The 17,160-nt window shown below is 36.8% G+C and overlaps 1 protein-coding gene across 1 annotated transcript in view; it reads right to left on the minus strand.

Moving 5' to 3' along the window:
• WBP4 (WW domain binding protein 4) overlaps positions 1-17,160 on the minus strand; it is a 39,300-nt gene that overhangs the window by 18,322 nt on the left and 3,818 nt on the right. The window contains exons 3-7 of the mRNA XM_077158383.1: positions 16,792-16,854; positions 16,584-16,707; positions 7,853-8,020; positions 6,300-6,346; positions 4,077-4,152 (exon numbers count right to left, since the gene is read on the minus strand). Coding sequence (XP_077014498.1) covers positions 4,077-4,152; positions 6,300-6,346; positions 7,853-8,020; positions 16,584-16,707; positions 16,792-16,854 — 478 coding nt within the window. The remainder of the gene's footprint in view (positions 1-4,076; positions 4,153-6,299; positions 6,347-7,852; positions 8,021-16,583; positions 16,708-16,791; positions 16,855-17,160) is intronic.

Genomic DNA, 17,160 nt, shown 5'->3' on the forward strand with positions numbered 1-17,160 from the left:
AGGAAACACGTTCAAGCATGAGAATACATCAGATTTCTTACAATTTATTCATATGATTACAACTAAATCATATGAATAAAATGATTCAAATCTTAATTAATATAATTTGTCATTTTTATGGGGAAAAGAAATCTCAACTGACTAAATTCTACAGCCAATCAGTGGTTTAGTGGACTTTAACACAACAGTAGCATTTCTACTTATCCTGTAGTCATTTTCTACTTTGAGTTTAATAAAAGGTAGAGCACTGTACAATTTCTTGTCCAAATGGGACATTTTAAGCCTGAAAAAGACTGCCATTAATAATTATACTGGTCTCAGGAACACACCGGAACTGTTCAGGTAAAATCATTACATATGGACCTTTATTAATATGGGGTACTTCTAGGATCAATGAAAAACACTACTTCTTACTATCTATATCTTATACAAGTAATAAAAGAATTTTTAGAGAATAATTTATTAAGCACCTAGTATCTGCTGGGTGCTGTTTTAGGTACTTTATAGACATCTACCTTCATGATCCCACAAAATACACATAATCATTTTTATTTACCTAAAAGCAACTATAGTCTCTGAGTCTCATAGGCTCAGAGACTTGCTTATAATCACACAGCTGGTAAAGGAAGATGTGAGTTGAGCTCAGATACAATGCTAAAATTGTATTATTTTATCTTTATAAAGCTTTAGAATCTCAATTTTACTGTAAGAGAAACATTTCTATCATGGGGCAGGCTAGGGATCTACACCTGAAAGTTGCAAAGGCCTTTTCTTCTTAGAATAATGTTACATAGAGGGCTTCAATAAAATAAATTTTAAAAAACCTCTCCCAAATTCACGTTAAATCTGTAGCTATTCTGGTATATTTAACTGCAGTAGAAACCAAATACAATTACTTCAAGGGCAATTTTAGGAAAATAAATTAGATACAATCTTAATTTGAAAATTTTAGATAATACCTAGTATGGTTTATTATCTGTCTTGTACCCCAGAAAAAACTACATATTCTTTTAATCCATTCTCATGGGTGTAGACCTATTATGGATGGGAACTTTTGGTGAGGCTATTTCAACTGAGAATTGACCCAGCCCATTCAAGGTGAGTCTTAATCCTTCTGGAGTCTTTTATGAAGAGGATAAACAACAGTGTGCTGGTTTGAAAGGATTATGTATCCTAGAAAAGTCATGTTTTAATCCTGATCCAATCTTGTGGGAGCAACTGTTTCTTTTAATACCTACTCAATATTGCAGGCTGGAACCTCTTGATTAGATTATCTCCACAGAGATGTGGCCCCAAACCATTCCGGTAGGTAATGATTAGTTTACTGGAATCCTTTAAAAGAGGAAGCATTTGAGAGAGAAAGAGAGTCACAAGAACCATGAGAGCCCAGGCAGCCAGAGACCTTTCGAGATAAAGAAGGAAAATGCCCCTGGGGGAGCTTCATGAAACAAGAAGCCTGGAGAGAAAGCTAGCAGATGTCGCCATGTTCGCCACGTGCCTTTTCAGTTGAGAAAGAAACCCTGAACTTCATTGGCCTTTCTTGAGTTGAAGAAACATGCCTTAATTTGGACATTTTTATAGATGCTTTAATTGGGATATTTTCATGGCCTTAGAACTGTAAACTTGCAACTTAATAAATTTCTATTTTTAAAAGCTGTTTCATTTCTGGTTTATCGCATTCCAGCAGCTTGCAAACTAGAATAGATTTTGGTACCAGAGAGGTGGGGTACTGCTGTGGTTTGCAAATACCAAATACACTGGAACAGCTTTAAATGTATAAGGGGAAGATTCTGGAAGAGTTGTGAGGATCTTGTGCCCTGGACATGGCAGAGAGGTCAGGTGTGCCACTATGCTTGGAGAAAGTGGAGCTGAGAAAAAGGTATTCTCCCCAGTGTCCCCCCAAAGTTACGTTTGGAGAGAGGCGGGCCACTGCATAGGCCCTTGGAAAGGATGAGACTGCTACTTTCTGAAGCCCCAAAGACAAATGACCTTCTGACTCCGAAATCTAATGGAGTTTTTCCTGCAGGTTTTGAAACTCTTGGGTTCAGTGACCCCTATGCTCCTTTCAATTTCTCCCTAAGAAATGAGTATATGTATCCTATGACTGTTCTTCCTTTGTAGGTTGGCAGTAAATAACTTGTTCTGAGTTTTACAGGTCCAGGACCAGAGGATAATTCTGCCTTAGGACAGACCATGCCTGTAATTAACTTTGTACTATTTCTACTTTGTATTGTTATTGAAGTGCTTTAAGGTTCTCTGTCATTGTGTATGGAATGAATGTATTTGATATATGGGAAAAATATGTCGCTTTTAGGGGCCAGAGGGTGGAGTGTGCCATCTTGAAGGGATTATGTGCCCCAGAAAAGCCACGTTTTAATCCAGATCCATTTTGTGGATCTTTTAATCCATACCCAGCACTATAGGTTGGACACTTGATTAGATTATTTCCACAGAGATGTGACTCACCCAATTATGGGTATTAACCTTGGATTAGAGGGAGATATGACTCCAACTATTCCAGGTGGGTCTTGATTGGTTAACTGGAATCCTTTAAAAGAGGAAGCATTTTGGAGAGAGCAACAGAATGACATGAGAACCACAAGAACCACGAGAGCCCATGCAGCCAGAGACCTGGGAGATGAAGAAGGAAAACATCCCTGTGGAAGCTTCATGAAACAAGCAGCCTGGAGAGAAAGCTAGCAGATGTTGCTCATGTTCACCATGTGCCTTTCCAGTTGAGAGAGAAACCCTGAACTTCACTGGGCATTCTTGAGTAAAGGTAACCTCTTGTTGGTGCCTTAATTTGGACATTTTTATAGACTTGCTTTAATTGAGACATTTTCACAGCCTTAGAACTGTAAAGTAGCAACTTAATAAATTCCCCCTTTAAAAAGCCATTCTGGTGGTTCAGTGGTAGAATGCTTGCCTTCTGTGCAGGAAACCTGGTTCGATTATTTACCCATTCATCTGCTTATGGGCATTTGCGTGGCTTCCACTTTCTGGCTATTGTGAATAATGCTGCTATGAACATTGGTGAACAAAAATCTCTCTGAGTCACTGCTTTCAATCCTTCAATACACCTCGAGGTGGGATTGCTGGGTCTTATGGTTACTCTGTATTTCACTTTCTGAGTAACCACAAACTGGTTTTAATTTCCACCAACAATATAAGATGGTTTCTATTTCTCTGCATCCTTGCCAGCACTTAATGTTTTGTATTAAAAAAAAAAATTAAACACATGTTTAGAGTTGGAATCTAGAATACAGGTTACCAGACACTGGGTTGGGGATAGAGAATGGGAAGTTAATGCTTAATTTGTACAGAATTTCTATTTGGGTTGATTGTGAAACTTTGGAAATGAATGGTGGTGATGTTAGCACATCGTTGAGTGTTAACTAACAGCACTAAATTATATATACGAATGTGGTTAAAAGGAGAAATTTCAGGTTGCACATATGTTACTGGAAAAAAATAAAAGATAAAACATAGGACTGTACAATATAGTGAACCTTTTATAGACAACAGACTATAGTTAACAGGACAACTATGAAAATGTTCTTTCATGAATTATAACAAATGTGCCACACTAATACAAGTTGTTAATAATATGGGTGGTCTATTGTAAAAAAATATATACCTTAATGTAATGATATAAAACTATAACATTATTTTCTCAGGCATAGCAAAGGTATCATACTAATATAAAGTGTTAATAGTAGGGTTGGGGATATGGAGACACTGTTTCTGTTTTTTGTACATGATTTTAATGTAAACCTACAACTTCTCTAATTAAAAACATCCAATTAAAAAAAACATGCTTTCTATGGAAATATGTTTATCACTATGTTAAATTCTCAAATTCATGCTGTAGCTCCTTATTGAAGAGTGCTTTGAAAACTATTGCTTTTTTCTTTGTTTGCTTTGTATATGTTACATTAAACAATAAAAAATGTTAAAAAAAATTCCAAGTTCAGATGTTTAAGTAATAAATACATTAAAACTGATTTATCAGCATGCTAGTAATTACAATTTTAGGTACAATTTTAAATAGTTAACACAAAAAAGGTAATACTTACCTCCTGTTTCTGTATTATAATAATAGGTATAACCATCTTCACTTAAATTTTCTATCCAAACAGACTTCAGAGCTGTCTAGTGGGAGGGGAAAAACCAGCATAAACTGAAGACAGTGATGATGTTTACATTTTGAATTACTAAGGTAGAGTCAGCCACCCTTTCCTGTTCTTTTGACAGCTGGGGGATATAGGTGGTGGTATGACTGATCATGGCTAGGAAGCTTGGTTTATGCTGAGCAAATACAGGGAGAGAATGTATCACCCTTGAAAGCCAGGCATATTTCTTAGCAGATGGAAAGGAACAGGTGGATGGTAAATGACTGGTAATCAAATGATAAGTTTCAGGGTGGGGAAAGCCCCTTATTTGGAAATAAATATTTTTTAACAGAACTCTACAAAAAAACCCAGACACCAGTCACTTTAAAGAATAAAGCAGTAAGGCATGCAACTAGGTGAATGAACCTTAAGGACAGTGTGCTGAATGAAATGGCAGAAACAAAAAGACAAATATTATCATCCCTCACTCATATGGACTAATTATAATATATAAACTTGGATTGAAGCTGAGAGCATGGGTTATCAGGTAGGGCCTATGGCAAAGAGTCCTAGATTGTAAGCTCTTACAGTAGTCACATATATTCAGGAGTTGAAACTGTTATTTCTAAATTCTGAGATATTGAGCTATTTGTGCTTAACCTGGTCATTCCCTGAAACTTTGGGTTTGTACGTGATACCTGAAACTCAGAGATAGAACACTGAAGCTATGAAAGTCACATTACCCCATACAGCAACTGTTAAAAAAGTTGAAAAAGTGATCAGACTTCAACTAGAGATATGAATGAAGCTGATCTGGATAGGACTAAGGTAAATCAGAATACAGGATAAAGGATATGGTCCATATTTTAAACTTCAACTTCTGTGAGAGACCAAAGGAAAGGATGTTTTTATTTGGTGCAAAATTTATATTCTTGGTAGTATATTATCTAACTTAACTTGTATGGTCAATTTAGTTGAACACCGTAATTACGTGGAATCTTGAATAGGGCATGTGATCTTGTTGGTTTGTACAGGTTAGAGTGATGCCCTGATGCTCAGAGGACTTTGTGCAGAAAATAAAAAACTATTTGCAAAGTTCCCTTGGGGGACTAGGGAGAAAGGAAGAAATATTAAACTTCCCAATCTTGGAAATTCCTGATACTCTTGCAAGTAGTGGGAACAACCAATTTAATAGGCTAAGTCCCTGATCTTAGGGTTCACCCCTACAAAACTTATTCCTGCAAAGGAGAAGCTAAGCATTCTGACAATTATGCTTAAGAGTCATTCCCAGAGAACCTTTTTTGTTGCTCAGATGCGTCCTCTCCCTAAACCAATTCGGCAGGTGAACTCACTGCCATTCCCCCTCAGAGAGGTATGCCTCCCAGGGGTGTAAATCTCCCTGGCAATATGTGACAAGACATGTGACAGGACTCCCATGAAAGGCATCATGGGATTAAGGAGGGCTTTTTGACCAAAAAGGGGAAGAGAGAAATGAGACAATAAAGTTTCAGTGGCTGAGAGATTTCAAACAGAGTCAAGAGGTTATCCTGGAGGTTATATTTACGTATTATATATTTGACCAAAAAGGGGAAGAGAGAAATGAGACAATAAAGTTTCAGTGGCTGAGAGATTTCAAACAGAGTCAAGAGGTTATCCTGGAGGTTATATTTACGTATTATATAGATATCCTTCTTTAGTTTATGGTGTATTGGAGTGGCTAGAAAGATGTACCTGAAAACACTGAGCTGTGTTCCAGCAGCTTTGATTCTTGAAGACAACTGTATAACCATATAGCTTTTACGCTGTGACTGTGTTATTGTGAAAACCTTGTGTCTGATGCTCCTTTTATCCAGCGTATGTATGGACAGATAAGTAAAAAATAAGGACAAAAAATAAATAAATAATGGGGTGGGCAGGGGGATAAAAGGTAAGAAATTGGGTAGACTGAAATACTCATGGTCAACGAGAGAGGGTAAGAGGTATAGGATGTATGAGTTTTTCTTTTTAACTGCTTTTCTGGAGTGATGCAAATGTTCTAAAAATGATTATGGTGAGGAATACACAACTATGATGATATTGTGAGCTGCTGATTGTATACTGCGGATGGACTGAATGTGTGTGAAGTTTTCTCAATAAAAACATTCTAAAAATGATAAAGCAAAGACACTATTAGTATGCTTCAGTTACCTTTTTCAAGTTTCCTTGAAATCCTTCAGGTTTCTCCCACTGAGATGCTTAAAGCAAAATTTATTGCATTAATAAAATCTTTTTGCTCAAAAAAAATAAAAACTTTCCATAAATTTAATTTAGCAAAAATGTACCAGATATTCAATATGTATAAAGCATTATAGAAATATATATCTAAATTGGTATAAAAATAAAGTATAAAACTGGGTTTTCTTCTACCCAGACCTTTAATATCCACCCTATTTACTGCTGTCTCTCTCCCAGACTCCTAAAAGTTAACATATTTTTATATTAATCTACACTCCCAGACGCCACCAATTAGCTACTAAAAAAATTGCCTGGTGAATGCTCTATAGGTACCTCCAACTCAACATTTCCAAAACTGAATTAATTCTTGTTTCCCTTAAACTTATTCCTTGTTTCATATATCAGTAAATGGCATCATAATTCTCCTAGCTCTATGATATGGACCCAATCTATCTTTCTACCCTCTTTCTTTGGCCATGATGTCTTCAAAGAACCTCCTATTTCACCTCCATTAGATGTCTCTCTATTTCCCAAACATGAACATTCAAACTTTTTTTTGGTTCACATCATTTCCTTGTAACAATTTAGCAAAATCTTATTCAGTCAAAATATTAATGGAGTGCCTGCATTGTGCCAGGCACTATTAGGTGCTAGAGATGCAAGTAGTGATAAAATAACAATGTTCCTAATGTTCTCATCCTAATTTATGGATCGGCTTAAAAATAATTTTAGTGATAACTTCACAGATTCATCTAACCACAATTAATTCATAATTCTTTACAGCACCCATATAATCTAATTACATTTTTAGCTTAAAAACTTAAAAACTCTTCCTTCTATTACACTTGGTTACTTTTAGATAACTCTAAAATTTTTATTTCTGTAGTACAAGATGCTACCTAACTGTAGAATAAATGCATTTACTCACTTTTTATCATTATTTACCCAGAATTTCTATGGGGTACAAATCTCAAATGCACAATTTTGTTAGAAAACAATGGCTTCTCTACTGAACGGATATCCTTGGTATCCTTACTGAAAAATACGATTGTGTCTTTTATTAGAAACTGATGACCAAAACATTAATGGGATAGAGGTACTCTACTAGGTCAATCAAGGCAGTTACTCAAAAAAGAATTCAATTCCTCGTTCCGAGATGGCTTTACAGACAATCTATTCCACAGAATATTTTATTTCAAGAACAATGCAATTTGCAAAGATGAATTTGAAATATTTAATTTTTACGCAAGCCTACAGCTCATACTTATAGGTTTTACAGAGAATATAAAGTTATAATTTATTTGGAAAGAACACATTATTAAGTACTTGACAAAAGATGATACTGAGTCACTATGAGAAGGGCACCTTTTTTAGAGGGCACATAATTTTCTCACCTTTGTTACAAAAATGTAAAGTTATAGTCTTTCATTGTTTAAAATGTCCCAATATTAAATAAAAATCCTAACACATGCAAAATAAAACTGTCAGTTACGGTTCTCTGCCAGTTCTATACCTAAATGACTTACCTCCTGTGATAAGATCATAATAGTAATGGTAACCCTCAGAGGTTATGCCTTCTACCCATCTGCCCTTTGAAGGGTCTTTTTTCTTTTTCTTCTTTTCTTTCTGCTGATTTGATGAAGAGGTAGGGGGAATGGTGCTGGATACTGGTGATATACCTGGCTCTGAAACTTCTAGAGAAAAGACGAGGACAGGGTGAAGTAGCCAAAGTAACTTTCCTTTTATTTTGGGGGGGGGGGGGGGAGGGTGGGGGTGAACGACAGGGTTTATAAAACATTAATAATGTTATTACAATCAAAAGCTTGTCAAAAACTTTACATTTTGACTAGTGCACTTCCTGATATAACTTATGTAGACAGCTTAACTGAACACTACAAGTACATGGAACCTTCACAGGGCATAAGATTTTGTTTATTTGTCCAGAGTGATGCCCCAATAAATTCCAGAGTGATTTGAACAGTGAGTAAAAAAGTATTTGCAAAGTCCCCTTGGGGGAATGGTGAGAAAGGGGGAAAATTCAACTTATCCAAGTGGAGAATTCTTGATATTCTAACAAGCAGTGGGGACAACCAAAGCAATAGGCTGAGCCCCCAATCTTGGAGTTTGTTCCTATGAAACTTAACCCCACAAAGGAGAGGTCAAGCTTACTTAAAATTAGGCCTAAGAGTCACACCCAAGAGAACCTCTTTTATTGCTTAGATGTGGCCTCCCTCTCTAGCCAACACAACAAGCAAACTCACTGCCCTCCCTCTGTCTATGTGGGACATGACTCCCAGGGGTGTGGACCTTCCTAGCAATGTGGGACAGATATCCTAGAATGAGCTGAGACTCAGCATCAAGGGATTGAGAAAACCTTCTCGACCAAAAGGGGGAAGAGTGAAATGAGACAAAATAAAGTGTCAATGGCTGAGAGATTCCAAACAGAGTTGAGAGGTTATCCAGGAGATTATTCTTATGCATTAAACAGGTATCACCTTTTTAGTTAAGGCGTAATGGAGAGGCTGGAGGGTACTGCCTGAAAATGTAGATCTGTGTTCCACTAGCCATGTTTCTCAAAAATGATTGTATAATGATACAGCTTTCGCAATGTGACTGTGTGATTGTGAAAACCCTGTGTCTGATGCTCCTTTTATCTACCTTATGGACAGATGAATAAAACATATGGATTAAAAATAAATAAATAATAGGGGAACAAATGTTAAAATAAATTTAGTAGGTTGAAATGCTAGTGTTCAAAGAAAGGGAGGATTAAGGGGTATGGTATATATGAAATTTTTTTCTGTTTTCTGTTTAATTCTTTTTTTGAATTGACGCAAATGTTCTAAGAAATGATCATGATGATGAATATACAACTATGTGATGAAAAAAGAAAGAATGTTCATATTGTATGTTGACTGGTTTTCTTTTTTTTTTTATTTTGTCATTTATTCTTTTTTTTTTTTATTAATTCGCGGAAAAAAAGAAATTAACCCAACATTTAGAAATCATACCATTCTACCTATGCAATCAGTAATTCTTAACTTCATCACACAGATGCATGATCATCGTTTCTTAGTACATTTCCATCGGTTTAGAAGAACTAGCAACACAACCGAAAAAGATATAGAATGTTAATATGGAGAAAAAAATAAAAGTAATAATAGTAAAAACAAAACAAAACAAAACAAAAACCTATAGCTCGGATGCAGCTTCATTCAGTGTTTTAACATGATTACTTTACAATCAGGTATTATTGTGCTGTTCATTTTTGAGTTTTTGTATCTAGTCCTGTTACAGTCTGTATCCCAACAGCTCCAATTACCCATTATCTTATCCTGTTTCTAACTTGACATATTCCAAGTTTATTCTCGAATGTCGATTCACATCATTGGGACCATACAGTATTTGTCTTTTAGTTTTTGGCTAGACTCACTCAGCATAATGTTCTCTACGTCCATCCATGTTATTACATGCTTCATAAGTTTATTCTGTCTTAAAGCTGCATAATATTCCATCGTATGTATATACCACAGTTTGTTTAGCCACTCGTCTGTTGATGGACATTTTGGCTGTTTCCATCTCTTTGCAATTGTAAATAACGCTGCTATAAACATTGGTGTGCAAATGTCCGTTTGTGTCTTTCCCCTTAAGTCCTTTGAGTAGATACCCAGCAATGGTACTGCTGGGTCATATGGCAATTCTATATTCAGTTTTTTGAGGAACAGCCAAACTGCCTTCCACAGTGGTTGCACCATTTGGCATTCCCACCAACAGTGGATAAGTGTGCCTCTTTCTCCGCATCCTCTCCAGCACTTGTCATTTTCTGTTTAGTTGATAATGGCCATTCTGGTGGGTGTGAGATGATATCTCATTGTGGTTTTAATTTGTATTTCTCTAATGGCCAGGGACATTGAGCATCTCTTCATGTGCCTTTTGGCCATTTGTATTTCCTCTTCTGAGAGGTGTCTGTTCAAGTCTTTTTCCCATTTTGTAATTGGGTTGTCTGTCTTTTTGTTGTTGAGTTGGACAATCTCTTTATAAATTCTGGATACTAGACCTTTATCTGATATGTCGTTTCCAAATATTGTCTCCCATTGTGTAGGCTGTCTTTCTACTTTCTTGAGGAAGTTCTTTATTGCACAAAAGTGTTTAATTTTGAGGAGCTCCCATTTATTTATTTCCTTCTTCAGTGCTCTTGCTTTAGGTTTAAGGTCCATAAAACCGCCTCCAATTGTAAGATTCATAAGATATCTCCCTACATTTTCCTCTAATTGTTTTATGGTTTTAGACCTAATGTTTAGATCTTTGATCCATTTTGAGTTAACTTTTGTGTAGGGTGTGAGATATTGGTCTTCTTTCATTCTTTTGCATATGGATATCCAGTTCTCTAGGCACCATTTATTGAAGAGACTGTTCTGTCCCAGGTGAGTTGGCTTGACTGCCTTATCAAAGATCAAATGTCCATAGATGAGAGGGTCTATATATGAGCACTCTATTTGATTCCATTGGTCGATATATCTATCTTTATGCCAATACCATGCTGTTTTGACCACTGTGGCTTCATAATATGCTTTAAAGTCAGGCAGTGCAAGACCTCCAGCTTCGTTTTTTTTCCTCAAGATGTTTTTAGCAATTCGGGGCACCCTGCCCTTCCAGATAAATTTGCTTATTGGTTTTTCTATTTCTGAAAAATAAGTTGTTGGGATTTTGATTGGTATTGCATTGAATCTGTACATCAATTTAGGTAGGATTGACATCTTAACTATATTTAGTCTTCCAATCCATGTACACAGTATGCTCTTCCATCTATTTAGGTCTTCTGTGATTTCTTTTAGCAGTTTTTTGTAGTTTTCTTTATATAGGTTTTTTGTCTCTTTAGTTAAATTTATTCCTAGGTATTTTATTCTTTTAGTTGCAATTGTAAATGGGATTCGTTTCTTGATTTCCCCCTCAGCTTGTTCATTGCTAGTGTATAGAAATGCTACAGATTTTTGAATGTTGATCTTGTAACCTGCTACTTTGCTGTACTCATTTATTAGCTCTAGTAGTTTTGCTGTGGATTTTTCCGGGTTTTCGATGTATAGTATCATATCGTCTGCAAACACTGATAGTTTTACTTCTTCCTTTCCAATTTTGATGCCTTGTATTTCTTTTTCTTGTCTAATTGCTCTGGCTAGAACCTCCAACACAACATTCAATAATAGTGGTGATAGTGGACATCCTTGTCTTGTTCCTGACCTTAGGGGGAAAGTTTTCAATTTTTCCCGATTGAGGATGATATTACCTGTGGGTTTTTCATATATTCCCTCTATCATTTTAAGGAAGTTCCCTTGTATTCCTGTGTTTTGAAGTGTTTTCAACAGGAAAGGATGTTGAATCTTGTCAAATGCCTTCTCTGCATCAATTGAGATGATCATGTGATTTTTCTGCTTTGATTTGTTGATATGGTGTATTACATTAATTGATTTTCTTATGTTGAACCATCCTTGCATACCTGGGATGAATCCTACTTGGTCATGATGTATAATTCTTTTAATGTGTTGTTGGATACGATTTGCTAGAATTTTATTGAGGATTTTTGCATCTATATTCATTAGAGAGATTGGTCTGTAGTTTTCTTTTTTTGTAATATCTTTGCCTGGTTTTGGTATGAGGGTGATGTTGGCTTCATAGAATGAATTAGGTAGCTTTCCCTCCACTTTGATTTTTTTGAAGAGTTTGAGCAGAGTTGGTACTAATTCTTTCTGGAATGTTTGATAGAATTCACATGTGAAGCCGTCTGGTCCTGGACTTTTCTTTTTAGGAAGCTTTTGAATGACTAATTCAATTTCTTTACTTGTGATTGGTTTGTTGAGGTCATCTATGTCTTCTTGAGTCAAAGTTGGTTGCTCATGTCTTTCCAGGAACCCGTCCATTTCATCTAAATTGTTGTATTTATTAGCGTAAAGTTGTTCATAGTATCCTGTTATTACCTCCTTTATTTCTGTGAGGTCAGTAGTTATGTCTCCTCTTCCATTTCTGATCTTATTTATTTGCATCCTCTCTCTTCTTCTTTTTGTCAATCTTGCTAAGGGCCCATCAATCTTATTGATTTTCTCATAGAACCAACTTCTGGTCTTATTGATTTTCTCTATTGTTTTCATGTTTTCAATTTCATTTATTTCTGCTCTAATCTTTGTTATTTCTTTCCTTTTGCTTGCTTTGGGATTAGTTTGCTGTTCTTTCTCCAGTTCTTCCAAGTGGACAGTTAATTCCTGCATTTTTGCCTTTTCTTCTTTTCTGATATAGGCATTTAGGGCAATAAATTTCCCTCTTAGCACTGCCTTTGCTGCGTCCCCTAAGTTTTGAAATGTTGTGTTTTCATTTTCATTCGCCTCAAGGTATTTGCTAATTTCTCTAGCAATTTCTTCTTTGACCCAGTCGTTGTTTAAGAGTATGTTATTGAGCCTCCACGTATTTGTGAATTTTCTGGCACTCCGCCTATTATTGATTTCCAACTTCATTCTTTTATGATCCGAGAAAGTGTTGTGTATGATTTCAATCTTTTTAAATTTGTTAAGACTTGCTCTGTGACCCAGCATATGGTCTATCTTTGAGAATGATCCATGAGCACTTGAGAAAAAGGTGTATCCTGCTGTTGTGGGATGTAATATCCTATAAATGTCTGTTAAGTCTAGCTCATTTATAGTAATATTCAGATTCTCTATTTCTTTATTGATCCTCTGTCTAGATGTTCTGTCCACTGATGAGAGTGGTGAATTGAAGTCTCCAACTCTTATGGTATATGAGTCTATTTCCCTTTTCAGTGTTTGCAGTGCATTCCTCACGTATTTTGGGGCATTCTGGTTCGGTGCATAAATATTTATGATTGTTATGTCTTCTTGTTTAATTGTTCCTTTTATTAGTATATAGTGTCCTTCTTTGTCTCTTTTAACTGTTTTACATTTGAAGTCTAATTTGTTAGATATTAGTGTAGCCACTCCTGCTCTTTTCTGGTTGTTATTTGCATGAAATATCTTTTCCCAACCTTTCACTTTCAACCTATGTTTATCTTTGGGTCTAAGATGTGTTTCCTGTAGACAGCATATAGAAGGGTCCTGTTTTTTAATCCATTCTGCCAATCTATGCCTTTTGATTGGGGAATTCAGTCCATCAACATTTAGTGTTATTACTGTTTGGATAAGATTTTCCCCTAACATTTTGCCTTTTGTATTAGATATATCATATCTGACTTTCCTTCTTTCTACACTCTTCTCCATACCTCTCTCTTCTGTCTTTTTGTATCTGACTCTAGTGCTCCCTTTAGTATTTCTTGCAGAGCTGGTCTCTTGGTCACAAATTCTCTCAGTGACTTTTTGTCTGAGAATGTTTTAATTTCTCCCTCATTTTTGAAGGACAATTTTGCTGGCTATAGGAGTCTTGGTTGGCAGTTTTTCTCTTTTAGTAATTTAAATATATCATCCCACTGTCTTCTAGCCTCCATGGTTTCTGCTGAGAAATCTACACCTAGTCTTATTGGGTTTCCCTTGTATGTGATGGATTGTTTTTCTCTTGCTGCTTTCAAGATCCTCTCTTTCTCTTTGACCTCTGACATTCTAACTAGTAAGTGTCTTGGAGAACGCCTATTTGGGTCTAATCTCTTTGGGGTGCGCTGCACTTCTTGGATCTGTAATTTTAGGTCTTTCATAAGAGTTGGGAAATTTTCAGTGATAATTTCTTCCATTAGTTTTTCTCCTCCTTTTCCCATCTCTTCTCCTTCTGGGACACCCACAACACGTATATTTGTGCGGTTCATATTGTCCTTTAGTTCCCTGATACCCTGTTCAGATTTTTCCATTCTTTTCCCGATAGTTTCTGTTTCTTTTTGGAATTCAGATGTTCCATCCTCCAAATCACTAATTAATTTTATTCCTGTCTCTTTAAATCTATCCTTGTAGGTATCCATTGTTTTTTCATCTTTTCTACTTTATCCTTCACTTCCATAAGTTCTGTGATTTGTTCAGTTTTTCTATTTCTTCTTTTTTTTCAGCCCATGTCTTCTTCATGCCCTCCCTCAATTTCTCGATTTCCTTTTTGAAGAGGTTTTCCATTTCTGTTCGTATATTCAGCATTAGTTGTCTCAGCTCTTGTATCTCATTTAACTATTGGTTTGTTCCTTTGACTGGGCCATATTCTCAATCTTCTGAGCATGGACCATTATCTTCTGCTGCTGGCTTCTGGGCATTTAGTCAGAAATCCCTGGGTGTCGGACCCAACAATGTTGTAAGATTTTTCTGTGAAATTTCTGGGTTCTGTTTTTCTTATCCTGCCCAGTAGGTGGCGCTCGTGGCACACGTTTGTCTCACGTGTTTGGAAGGGATCCCCCGGTCACCGTTCTCCACGGCCTGGGGATTTCCGATCCAATTCTCTCAGTTGGTTTGGGGGGCCGCGCGTGGTTGGGGCATCAGCCGCCGCGGCTTGAGGGGACCCTGTGGCTCCTTTATTAATTTCCCTATTGGTGCCGGCTGCAGCGCGCCCGGGGAATTCGCTACTGGACCAGGAAGCCGCCCACGGGGGAGGGGCGTCGGTCGCAGGCCGCCGCGGCCTAGGGAATTCGTCACCGGACCAGAAAGCAGCCCACGGGGGAGGGCCACCACGGCTTGGGTAGCCCTCTGATCCGAGACTCGTAGCCGGACCAGGAAGCCGCCCGCAAAAGAGGGGTGCGGCCGCCGCGGCTTGGGAAACTTGCCTCTCCGAGACTCTCAGTCGGCCCGGGAAGGAGGGAGGGAGGAGTTCCGGCTGCCACAGCTGCCGCTGCTCGGGGGGTCGCGCACCGTTCGGGGATCTCACCGCAGCCGAGTCTCGCAGTCAGACTAGCCAGTCCAGACTGGGGTAAGCTGTGTGTCCATTCCCTACTGTGGCCCCGGGAGCTGTTCTGCACTGTTCCTGTTCACCTAGTAGTTTCTCTGGAGGAGGAACTAAGACGCACGTACCTTACTAAGCCGCCATCTTGGCCCCGCCTCTTCACTGGTTTTCTTGATTAAAATTTAAAAAAAAGTTAGCAATATCTGAAAAAATCTTAGCAATTAGGGAGTTTTTAAAACTCCTTTGCAACGATTTCATTTTAAAAGGAATACGTACTGCTGTCTATGAAAATGAACCTTTCAAAAACATTTAAAATTCATTTTAATATAAAATGCAAAGATTTATTTGCTCAAAGGGCAGTACAACTGAATCACCTAATCTATGTAATGGGTAAGAGACAAATTTTCAACTTACTGCTCTATAATTCTCCATAATGCTTACTTTCCTTTTCTTCACAATACCACTTTCATAAATCAATATCACTCTCACTTTCATAACTACCAATGTCCAGGATAATATTTTAAAAATCTATCTATAACTGTTCTTACTTGATAAAGGCAATGTGGGCTAACTTATCTTGGTTCTGCTTTAAGATCTTGACTGAAAGCTCTTTTTATTACAGAGCAAAGAATACCATTCCATGTTGATTATCCCAACCATTATGCGAGATCACCAACTGAGATCTGCTATATGTTGGCTTAAGAACAATGGATTTGTCATTGAGGAAATGCTCATTGAAGCTTTCCAAGTCAAAGCCTATCTGCAATGATACGAAGGACACATTCTAGTTAAACAATGCTTTTTACTGGAACTGACTTTTCCTTGAACCCTCAAATTACCTACCTTCTAGTGGTAAGGTTGGTGAATTTGCCCACAAAAGCCTAATTCATTTAATTCCTATAACCATACAAATAACATGATTCATAGTTTTGTTTTGTTTTGTTTTTTTGCATGGGTAGGCACTGGGAAACGAATTTGAGTCTCTGGCATGGCAGGCAAGAACTCTGCCACTGAGCCACTGTGGCTCACCTTGATTCATAGTTTTGACATCACTAAAGTGAATTGTAATTATAATGCAAGACCTATTATTTAATGAATAATTCTCTTAGCTGAATAACTAGAATATCTAAAAAGAAACTTGAGTCTCTCTGAAATAAACCACTGACATAGAACAGAGCTAAAACTAGGTAAAAAGTAACTATAGGTGCTGTGAATGGAGAAAGGGTTAAAAGATGAAGTGTTAAAAGCAAAATAAAAGTGCACCAGCAAAGTCCCACAATCTAAATAGGGCTATGATGCATGTAAAACGACTGACATTATACTCTGAGTGTATAATCTCTTTATGGAAACAGTAAAAGCTTGTTTAGTATGACTTCTGTGGTTACTTTAAAAACCGGCTGGTCGCTTTTTTACCTGACTCTAAGCCAAGTCTTTTCAAATCTTCTTGGTATGCTTTCAGGGCAGCTGCTTCCATTGCAGCAAACTCTTTTGATGCTTTTTCTTCTTCCTTTGCCTTATCCAGGCTTTTCTGTTTAATCTACGTAAGACATATAAAAGTGAAAGTGAGATAGAATACTGACCTTTACACAGAAAAATTGGCAAAGAAAAATATCTAAATTACCTCACTGATTCTCTTTGCCACATTTTCCTTATGATTTTTTCCTCTTTCATGAAATTCAACACTCTTGAAAAGGAAAAAAAAGTCAATACAATGGAAAACTAAATAATTATCATAATTTTCACAGTAAAATAATAGAGTAAATATGGAAACGGAACATATCATCAAAGCCATTGCTTAACAGATGGTGTTGGAATACCTGGTTAATTATCTGAAAAAAAGTATAGCCATTTCCCCCAACCCCATTTCCTCTTCCAGTTTTTTACACTAATATAAATTCAATTGATAAAGTAATATAAAAACAATTGACAGAAAAGATTAAAATAAAGCAATTCTATTGCAAATTGGTCCTATCAAATGATGTTATGGAAA

Source organism: Tamandua tetradactyla, chromosome 4 (genome assembly GCF_023851605.1).
Source record: "Tamandua tetradactyla isolate mTamTet1 chromosome 4, mTamTet1.pri, whole genome shotgun sequence".
NCBI classification, from domain to species: domain Eukaryota; kingdom Metazoa; phylum Chordata; class Mammalia; order Pilosa; family Myrmecophagidae; genus Tamandua; species Tamandua tetradactyla.